Source organism: Aedes aegypti, chromosome 2 (assembly GCF_002204515.2).
Source record: "Aedes aegypti strain LVP_AGWG chromosome 2, AaegL5.0 Primary Assembly, whole genome shotgun sequence".
Taxonomy (NCBI): Eukaryota; Metazoa; Arthropoda; class Insecta; order Diptera; family Culicidae; genus Aedes; species Aedes aegypti.
This window is the reverse complement of record NC_035108.1, coordinates 102,357,465-102,369,012: the sequence shown is the minus strand read 5'-3', so window position 1 is coordinate 102,369,012 and position 11,548 is coordinate 102,357,465. Positions and strand designations below refer to the sequence as shown.

Here is an 11,548-nt window from a genome sequence, read left to right as displayed (position 1 = left end):
TGTTCCGTGCTATGAAAGTTCAACCAAAAACCAAAAATTTCCACGTCAACAAATAGCCATAACTCCAAATCTTAGACGATTTGAATAGTATACTTACAAGCCACCGCGAGATTTATAACATTTGTTCAATGGTCAAGAATCCAGCATTCAGTCTTCAGCAATCAATAAAAATAGAAAACCCGATTTTTCGTCCAAATTTAATGTAATCTTCATAAAAATCTATCATTGCATCGCGGATAGCAAGTACAATGCAATGATAGATTTTCATGAACATTGCTTTGATTTTGAGCAAAAAAAACTGTGTTTTTGAATTTTTTTCAAAACAATGATGGTTATTTTCCTCTTGAATTTTCTTGAAACGAAACTTTTGTCCCACCTTCCTTTATAAAAAATATTCAAATGGTCAGCAGCACCTCGCCATCCCCTATCAGTAAAAAACTCATTAATTTTGTTATAATTTATATTTGATAGACTTTGAAACGTTTTGTAGAAGAAAATGATTGGAAATTCTAGTCAACGACACAAACTAACAGTCGATTTACAGCACAAACTTGGTGGCCAATGGCGCGGCGTAGGCAAGACGGGCAGCATAAGGGGCAGCGGCAACAGCCGGAATGGCAGCAGCAGAGTATGCCAACGGAGCAGCGGCAGTGTAGGCGGCATAGGACGGATCAATGAGCTGCGAGTTGTGCGAGGTAACCACTGCGGAGTCTCCCACGTTGGCATATCCGGCAGTGTAGGCAACGGCTGGGGCAAAGGCCGGTCCGGTGGCCACCAGTGGGGCTGAATAGGCAACAGCTGCTGCTGGGGCGGCGAGCACTCCTGGCTTGGCGGCGACGCTGGCGATGGCCAAGGTGGCAATGATGATCTGCGGGGGTGGCAACAAAGAAGATGATGTTAGATCAACTGTAGTATTTAAGAATTGTCGGATATCTTACCACTTTAGCGAACATTTTAGAGGAAATAGTTTGGATCGTTTGTATTGGATGGTGATAGGAAAGCAACTGATGGCTACCAATCGGTGATGGATCGTTTTTATACCATATTAACAAGTGTGTTTCGATTCTCTTCAACCTTTCGCTACGCCAAGGAGAATACGTGATTATGATGTAAAGTATGCCCAGCTCAATACGATGGTAGGGGGATTGTTCACTCAAATTTGTGAGACACATTCGGTGACTGTTGTAGAGCAGTTCGTTAAACTGATCGAATTCAAAAGTACCATTGGCATCAGGGTTGATGAATACATTATCCAGCTGGCACACGACCCCTATTACGTGACTAATTTAATGATACAAGTTCATTGAGAGGATCGTGGAGTAATAGGAAACCGAAATTTAATATCTTAGGAAGCCAGATCATATCCTTGACACTTTCGGCAGGGTTTTAAGCTACTAAGCTCATATTTGGCAACATTATGCGCCATATTGAAGGGAAGAATTCTTACTCCAAAATTTCTACTTACTTTACTTTTGCTGGCGCTACGTCCTTCAAGACATGACCTGCGCCACAATGTTACGCCAACTAACTCGGTCCATGGCTGCTAACCTCCAATTCCTCGATCGCCCCACACTTCCAAGATCCTGCTCCACTTGGTCAAACCACCTAGCTCGTTGCGCTCCCCTTCGTCTTGTACCGGCCGGATTTGAGTTGAACATCATTTTTGCGGGATTGTTGTCCGGCATTCTCACAACGTGTCCCACCCATCGTACCCTTCCAGCTTTGGCGACTTTCGTGATACTGGGTTCACCGTAGAGTTGCGCAAGCTCGTGGTTCATTCTTCTCCTCCATACGCCGTTCTCACATACTCCGCCGAAGATCGTCCTAAGCACACGTCGTTCAAAAACTCCTAGCGCTTGCAGGTCCTCTTCGAGCATTTTCCACGTCTCATGCCCGTAGAGGACTACCGGTCTTATTAGCGTCTTGTACATGGTACACTTAGTACGGAAGTGAAGTTTACCAGACCGCAAGGTCTTGTGGAGTCCATAGTAAGCACGACTTCCGGCGATGATACGTCTTCGAATTTCTCGGCTGCAGTTGTTATCCGACGTTATCAATGATCCGAGATAGACGAATTCGTCCACCACCTCGAACTCATCCCCGTCGATCGTCACGCGTCTGCCTATGCGAGCTCTATCGCGCTCGGTTCCTTCAGCCAGCAGATATTTCGTCTTCGACGTATTTACCTTCAATCCAACCCGATCTGCTTCACGTTTCAGCTTGGTATACTGTTCAGCAACCACCTGGAACGTTCTTCCGACAATGTCCACGTCGTCAGCGAAACAAATGAACTGGCTGGATTTATTGAAGATCGTGCCCCGCATGTTGAAGCCCGCCCGTTTCATAACACCTTCTAGCGCAATATTGAACAGGAGGCAGGAAAGACCATCGCCTTGTCGAAGTCCTTTGCGTGTTTCAAACGGGTCCGATAAAGCACCCGATATCTTCACACAGCACTGTACACTATCCGTCGTAGCTTTGATCAGTCTAGTCAGTTTCCCGGGAAAACCGTTCTCGTCCATAATCTTCCATAGCTCTTCGCGGTCGATGGTATCGTAGGCCGCTTTGAAATCGATAAATAGGTGGTGCGTAGGGACTTGGTATTCGCGACACTTTTGGAGGATCTGCCGCAACATAAAGATTTGGTCTGTCGTCGATCGACCGTCCACAAATCCGGCTTGATAACTTCCAACAAATCTGCTCGCCAGTGGCGATAGACGGCGGAAGATGATCTGGGAAAGCACTTTATAGGCTGCATTAAGAATGGTGATCGCTCGATAGTTCTCACATTCTAACTTGTCACCCTTTTTGTATATTGGGTATATTATTCCCTCCTTCCACTCCTCCGGTAGCTGTTCTGTATCCCAGATCCTGGCTATCAATCGGTGCAGACAAGTGGCCAACCTGTCCGGGCCCATTTTAATAAGTTCCGCTCCAATACCATCCTTTCCAGCTGCTTTGTTGTTCTTGAGCTGTTTGATAGCATCCTTAACTTCACCTATTGTGGGAGTTGGCACGTCTCCCTCATCCGCCGTACTGATGAAGCCATTCCTCCTGCTGTCTTGATCTTCCTCCTCCGCGCCGTTTAGGTGTTCATCGTAGTGCTGCTTCCACCTTTCAATCACCTCACGTTCGTCCGTCAAGATACCACCATCCTTATCCCGGCACATTTCGGCTCGCGGCACAAAGCCTTTGCGGGATGCATTTAGTTTCTTGTAGAACTTACGTGTTTCTTGAGAACGATACAACTGCTCCATCTCTTCGCACTCCAACTCTTCCAGGCGGCGCTTTTTATCCCGGAATAGATGGGTTTGCTGTCTTCGCTTCTGTTTGTATCGTTCCACGTTTTGACGGGTGCCTTGCTGCAGCATCATCGCCCGCGCTGCATTCTTCTCGTCCAAAACCGTCTGACACTCCTCGTCGAACCAACCGTTCCGTCGATTTGCTTCCACGAACCCAATGGCACCTTCCGCTGCGTTGTATATGGCTGCTTTGAGACTACTCCAGCAGTCCTCAAGAGGGGCTTCGGTGAGCTCTCCCTCTTCCGGCAACGCTGCCTCAAGGCTTTGCGCGTATTCAGTTGCGACTTCGGGTTGCTTGAGTCGCTCCAGATTGTACCGGGGCGGGCGTCGGTACCGAATGTTGTTCACAACGGAAAGTCGTTGGCGCACTTTAACCGTCACAAGGTAGTGGTCCGAATCGATGTTTGCGCCGCGATAGGTTCTGACGTCGATAATGTCCGAGAAGTGCCTTCCATCAATCAAAACGTGGTCGATTTGCGATTCAGTCTGTTGGGGTGATCTCCAGGTGTACCGATACGGGAGGCTGTGCTGGAAGTAGGTAATAAAGCGCTGAACTTCCCTATAATCGGTCTAAATTCCTCCTCCTGGCCAACCTGAGCGTTGAGATCTCCGATAACGATTTTGACATCATGGCTTGGGCAGCCGTCGTATTCACGTTCCAGCTGCGCGTAGAAAGCGTCCTTATCGTCATCGTCACTTGCTAGGTGAGGGCTGTGCACGTTGATTATGCTGATATTGAAGAAACGGCCTTTGATCCTCAACTTGCACATTCTGTTGTCGATTGGCCACCACCCAATCACGCGCCTCTGCATTTCGCCCATCACGATAAAAGCTGTGCCCAGCTCATGTCTATTGCCGCAGCTCTGGTAGATGGTATAACCATCGATATACGTATGTACCGTCGACCCTTTCCAGCAAACCTCCTGCAGCGCTACGATGTCGAACTTGCGGACCCTCAATAATTCGGAAAGAATGCGGATACTTCCCAAGAAATTGAGAGACTTACAGTTCCATGATCCGAGTTTCCAATCGTTAGTCCGTTTTCGATGCCTGGGTCTATGCCGATTATTCCGGTCCGAATTTACATTGTATGCTTCCTGTACTGATGATTTTTACGGCTGGCTTGTAAGGCCTGCACCAACCCCCTGTCTCGCCGGAGGATCATCGTGCACAGCACTGTTTAGGGTCCCACGCTGGCACTAGGACGATGATCAGCCGCTCCTAACATGGAGAACAGACGCTGTTTTGAGCCGCCCCTAACATGGAGAACAGACGCTCTGATAAGCTACACCCTCAGAAGAGAGGAGCCCCCCTTCCCTGTCAGCATACGACCAAGGTTCCACCAGGGTTGGTTACCCGATCTTCCCTACGGTTACTCGTATCCCAGGCGGCACCACGGGGAGGTAGGGATAGGAGTTACTGGACAAGAGGCTAAGGACCACAAATGGGGTCTATTTTATACCTGCAGGTACGCGAAGTACCAATGGTACGCATTGTCCAGTCATTTACCACCCAAAATTTCTGACAGGTGCGATTCATTAGTTCCTGCTCAGTTAGTGAAATAGAAACGAGCCACAGCCGACATGTCAATTTGGCAGTTTTATCATTATCGTTAAACTTTCAAACTCGCTTTCGCTCGCTTTTCAAACGAATGAATTGAAATTTCCCTGCTCTGAAAATAAAATATCCGTCATTGTTTTACAAATTCAATAAACTACTTCTTTCGCTAAGAGATACTATAAATTTTTTGAATTTTTACATTTTTTTGAAGATATCATCAAGAAGCAGCCGATTTGTACTTAATGAGAAATTGAATAATAATGTGCAAGGAAATGTTACGATGCATTGGTTTTAGGATACTTTCATAATTGAAAAAAATATTTTATAGGATCTCAGCTCAAAAATTCGAAAAGCCCACTAGAACAATTGTAATTTGTCATAGGGTTTTTTGTAAGCAATTCGAAATTCTGTTTTTTAAAATCAATAAATACGTTATAATGCAATACTTTTAAAAATCCTATCAGCATTTTTGTATTACCACGACAATGTTTCTAACGTGTTCCATCGCGTAGCTCATTTCCGTTTCTGATATACTCGTTATAATCTGACAAACTTTTCCCAAAGCTCACTACTATATCAGCACAAAATATCAGTCTTGCGAAACTCGTTTCATCGGAACATTGACTGAGTTATTGGCTACCAATGTTTCAACCCTATGATTCCCTTCCCTCAACCAAAACCGATTGCATAACGTTAGTCGTCTCGGTTGACGCTGGCGAGTCGATGACTTATTTGGCCAGATTTTGCAAACTGTTTGCTTTTCTTCCTTCGAAGCCATAAGTCTAGGAAAAAGAAAAGTTGATGCGGTTATTTGTCTCCCGAGATGTAAGTTTCCACCCGATTTGGGGCCTGCGAGATGACATACAAATTTCTTCATCATATCGAGCGAAAGACTAATAGGATTGGTGCCAGAACTTTTGGCGATATGGACTTGTGTGCAGCTCGATGAACTCTAAGTAAGTAAAGTAAAGTTGAAAGGAAGTCAACGACATGAACATCAAAATACTCTTACTAAGATTTGACTAAGATGCACAATTTTCACTAGAAAGAGATTTGAAAAACTACAGTGAGTCACAGTGAAAATAGTCCACCGTCATATTTAATGTTGTAGGAGCGCATGTGGTCAATTTAACATTGAATATAAATAAATTTGAAACAAAAATATTAGTTGAAAATTATCAAACTTTTGATGAAAATTTTAATTTATGATCTAGCAACACGGCCGGACTAGCAACAAAATGCCCTGTTGCAATCTAACTCAACGGTGCAAAAGTAGGCTTTTGCCAAAACGACCAATGAGAAGTGGTCTTTTTTGACAGGCAATTGGTTTCGTTTTTGTACTTTGACCTGTCACGTCTTGTCTTAGATCCAGATATGAGTATTTAATAAAGTCTACAAATAACTACCAATGCTTTTTCTGTTTCCATTATAAACAAAAGTTTAAGAAACATTGAACCAACGTTCCTTTTGTACGTTTATACAATTATAAATATGATGTCTTTACAATAAATAAATATGATGTCTAGTTCAGATCGTTCGTTGAACTAATGCTGAACAAAGCCTACTACTTTTAATAAGTGTCGTAGTAATGGCATCTACAATTTTTCTTCGACAATTTAGAAATAACACGTCATTTAATCCAGTCGAACAAACGCTTAATAAGCATATCTGAATGTTTGATGGATACCTAGTGGAATAAATGTTGAATAAACATTGTAAAGCCTGCTTATAATGTTACTACTGTTTAACAGACGAGGAAAGGTCATTGAATAAACATGTACTTTTTATATTCTACAAATAAAGAATAAAATAATATGTTAATCAGTCCACAGCCCGGGAAGCCAGTATTTATAGCTCAGAGATCCCGTAGGTACGAACAAGTAAAAGGTACCAGATTCATAAAGAATAATCACTTCAGATAGGTAGACATGACAGTACTATATTACGTTAATAAAATGGTTTTTGTTGAATAGATTCTCCATTTCTGGGCGAATAAGGCTTGAATAATAGTTTAATGTTAACTAAGTCAATAATGGCTGAAGATGGTGAAAAAGTGATTTTTCCCTCCCCTTGGTTATGCGACCTTGCCGCGATGGGAGGGCATAATCCATTAGCCCATATGATGGAAACCAAAGGCGTAACCTGTAGTGGTGGTATCACATTTTGGCATATTTTGCTTAAAGCCGCGTCATAATTCATATGGCATAGACGCAATAATATCTCGGATGTGATCCAACGGACATTCTGCGTCATTGATAGAATTGATGCCCATTTCAAATAATTAATCTATTCGAAGTGGACATTAATACTATTGGTGACGTTCAGTTTGCCTTTTGCTAACCAGAATGATCCGTAGCCACTCTTACTATTAGCTAGCTAGATACATCGTTATCATATACGACGTAGGGAATACTTAGGAACTCTTAGGAAAATGACTAGTAGATTCACTGAGTAGAAATAAGTGGCGACAATCTTATTTTAATATGGTTTTTACATTGCCATAATAAGAAATACCTCTTTTGTAACAGCGGTATAAATAATCTAATTCCAGCTTCATTTTCGCAAAATTTACAAGTAGAAAGTAGGCGTTGTGAAGCATTGCATTTGCCACCGAAAAGTGAATCTTGTAGGAGACTGTAATAGAAGCCTAAGGTAACTTTACTCTTCAATATTCACTATAAAAATGACTATGGAAAGTAAGACGCTGAGATCGATCATTAGGGTACACTTGCTAGTTTCGAAAAATTGTTGAACAGACAAGGAAAGCGACTTTTTTCTTTAAGGATATATGAACGTAATGACCAATAAATACTTTTAACAACAAAAAATGAAATTAACTAGAACTACTACTAAACAGCCTAATTTTGTTAAGACTTGACGACACTTGACATTTAAGACTCTAATCTTACGTTAAAGACAATAGTAATCAGAATAGCACTTGAATGACAAATTATTCAAAACCATTTCGACTAGACAGTATTAGTAATGCACTACTATTTCAAAAAAATTCTACACTACTATTTCAAACAAATTCTAATGGAGCTGCTGATTTTCATAATGCTTCCTTATCTCAGAAGCAAGGGAATATGGGTACTTTTCAAAAACTACCACGTCACAATACTAATAAAAAACAGTGTTCATGTGGGCGCCATTGCCTAGTCCGTCTGAGTATTGGTCCTGGTAGAGGGGAAACTTGGCAAAAGCCAGACCGAGGGTTCAGCCTTGACAAGTTAAGCTGTCAGGCAGCTCCAACTGAATACCATACAAAAAAAAAAAAAAGATGGTGAAAAAGTGATTTTTATTTGGTTCCAATCTAGTGACATACGTACAAACATGGCTACTGTGAAAAACTCAAAGGAAGTATCTTTCATATGTGTGGTGATGATTATTTTTTGTATCACCCCTATTCTGGTTTACGTTCGAATGCTCTTTCGATCGAAAACCGTTTTGCATTCCCGTTTTCGCCAGCAAAATCAAGTGGGCCGTGGATACGAACGAATAGGATTCGATCGAAAGTTGGATCCGCCTTAAACAAGAACGAGAGTGTATATCTTCATGCATTCACCCAGAATGCTAGTGCGTATAGGTGTGAGACCCGAAGAGGATTTCCTATATGTGTTGGTGGGTTGGCTCGAGAATGGGTTGACCAGGGATGCCAGGTTGGAAGACATGTCTTCCATTGGAAGTTATTTGAGTAGTGTGGAAGACATTTTGGAAGACGGAAGATTTTTGGAAGACTTTTCAGAATTTGTGAAGACATTTGGAAGACAGTTTTAATTATTAGCATTTTTAAAATTCCTAGATTAAAAATAAAAAATTCGAGTTGGAAATTACAAGAAGCCCTTCTAAAAGATTATTGCACGTCTAAATCAAACTATAGCGATCCCTCTCCGAATTCCATTGAAAGTTCTCCAAGGATTTCTTCAGATATTGATCTCAGAATTCTGACAAAGATTCGTGCAGAGTTTCTTCTAGGAACTCTTGCAGACATTCTAGTAATGTATTTAAGTCTTATTCCATAGCATCATCAAAGTTATTCAAGGATTCTTACAAGGACTTTTTGAAATCTGTTTCGGTTCGTGTTTTGTTTTACGAATTCTTGAAAAAAAGAAAACAGATTCTTATACGATTTTTCTTAAGATTGCTACAATTGTTGCTTTTAAAATTATCCCAGGCATCTTTGGGATATCTGTCAAGATTTTGTTTTGTCCTGAAACTCCTCCAGAATTCCTTTAACAATGAGTAACCTTAAGGCAACTTCACTGGTGGTCCAAATTGTTGAACCATGTTATAAATTGGAGCTTGCACCGGTGTTGCAAATATTTTCCAATTTTATTTTATACCAATTTTCTGGTCTGTATTTTGGAACAGGCTAACTGCCTGGTTCATTTTTGGTCGGGTTTGGACTAAGATTTTAACTGTTCCAAAACTAGTTCGATACCTGTTTGATTATCAGTTCGGATTTTTCTCGCTGATACTGCCACCGTTCCTACTCATTTGAGGTAAGTAAAAACAGGAACAATATTCCATTGCAGCTGTTTAAAACAATATTTATTCCTCTTCCAAAGATTCATCCGGCAATTTCTTCGGCTATTCCTCCGGAGAAAATAAATATTACAGAAATTTCATTGTAACTATACAATGACATCCATGTATAATCTTAATGCAACTTCTAGAGTTATCTCACAGATTTAATCAAAATGATCAAAATCGTCAAAAATGAGACAAATATGCAGTTATGGGTAGAATGTGGTATGTCAGCTGTACAATAGCATCATATTAGCTCGCAAGGCGAATTAAAATGCTCTTTGTTACTTTGGAATTTTTGAATATTTACTATATTAATGCTTAATTTGTTAAGAGCGTTTTGAGACAAACTCGTGGACAGAAAAAAATGACTAATTTGTAGAACAAAATTTTACTGTCAGTTGTCCGCGAACCTCTATGGGTACTACATAGATCAGAAGTTCCCAAAAATTTTCAGATCGTGGCGCCCATACCAGTTTTCTGGAAATAACACGGCGCACCAAAAAACACGAAATTTGAAATACGTACTATGATTACTTAAAAAAGATGTTTTGTTATTTGTTTTCTTTATATCATGCTCACATGTAAAACATGACAAAAGCCGAGAACTATCACTGGAAACGATAAATTCTACGGGATGGTTAGTATCATTTTTTTTTTTTTCAAATTGTTTTAAAAATCTTAAGACGAACTACGATTTTAATGTCGAATCTTGAACAATATTGGGATATTTAGACATGCATATAGATATCTATAAACGGATAGAACTGAGCATTGTACAGCCTCTCACAATTTGTACAGTCGTTAATGCTATGAAGAAGTGTATTTTTCAATATGATTGTCTTTTGAAGAAAATATAAAATGTGGTTGTCAGAATTGTACGGCCGTGAATCGCAAGTCAGTTAGATCAGCATTTTCGTCAAAATTGAGCTGAGTTCAGTTTTCAACATCTAATGCGCTTACAGCAGCACTAATGAAATAATATGATTTGATTGGAAAAATAAGGAAAAAACAGCAAGTCGAATTGTCCCATAATGAAAAGTTATTGCATATCAGTCCCATTTTCTCACCGTGAAACACAAAAATGTAACTTATTTTGTTCATCTTTATATTTTTCTCGGAAAGATATCGTGCTGCAAAGCATGTGAGCGGTTCCATTTGAATTCGAATGTCGGTTTACTTTTGTATTTTTTGATTTGGCTGAAATTTGGCATATGCTTTCTTTATACCCAAAAATGCCTATTTGCATCATCGGTTCGCCATTTTTACCCTAGCGTTACTTTTGAGAAGGGCCTAAGAAAAAAAGCCTTAACAATTTTCAAAAAATTAAAACTCAGAAACTATTTGTCTGATCGGTTTGGTGTCTTCCGCAAAGTTTTAGGTTATTGTTGGAACTATCTGGAAAAAATATACACAGTAAAAAAAAATGTATTTATTTTTTATTTCGAAAATAAAGCTTAAAAATCCATTTTCGCAAAAATCGTTTTCTTGATTTTTTAATTTTTTATATTTTAAAGTAGACAAAAAATGGAGCCTTTTGCACAGTGGGTCAAGATGGAGAAATCATGGACAAAAAAGTTATGATTTTTCGAAAAAAGAGGTGAATTTTTGAAAATGGTCATAATAAACTTTTTAAATATTTTTCAACTCGATTTTATGAAAGTACGCAAAATTTACAACAAAAAAGGTTTACGGAAAAATCAGGCTAACTTATACCGTTTTAAAGATACAGCGATTTTAATACAAAATTATGATATAATTTTCAATGTTCGGTCATTATAATATAACTTAGAAACGGTTTGTCCGATCAGTTCGGTGTCTTGCGCAAAGTTTTAGGTTATTGTTGGGACTATCTGGAAAAAATATACACTGTAAAAAAAATGTTGTAATTTTTTTTATACAGTGCCTTCCCGATTTTGGCAACACCCGCTTTTGTCTACCTCCGATTTTGGCAACACCCGTTTTTGGCAACATTTTCTTCCCGATTTTGGCAACACAAGGAAAAATATTTTCAATTGATAATTAAGCACTGAAACCTAATATTGTGAGTTCAAACAAAGCAAAAATAAGTCAAAATGAAAATGTTGGTGACCATTGCGAGCTTAGAAAGCTAATGTTGAATGTACTTATAAGTAAAACGCGCATATATCAAAGGGGAA

At 40.0% G+C, this 11,548-nt stretch overlaps 1 protein-coding gene across 1 annotated transcript; it reads right to left on the bottom strand.

Annotated features, from left to right (window-relative positions):
* Positions 1–442: 442 nt before the first annotated feature.
* LOC110675110 (cuticle protein 38-like) lies at positions 443–1,018 on the bottom strand. The gene is made up of 2 exons (XM_021839488.1): positions 939–1,018; positions 443–868 (listed from the first exon to the last, which is right to left on the bottom strand). The coding sequence occupies exons 1-2, from the start codon at positions 951–953 to the stop codon at positions 539–541; spliced, it is 345 nt and encodes a 114-aa protein (XP_021695180.1). The 5' UTR covers positions 954–1,018; the 3' UTR covers positions 443–538.
* Between the last annotated feature and the right edge of the window lie 10,530 nt (positions 1,019–11,548).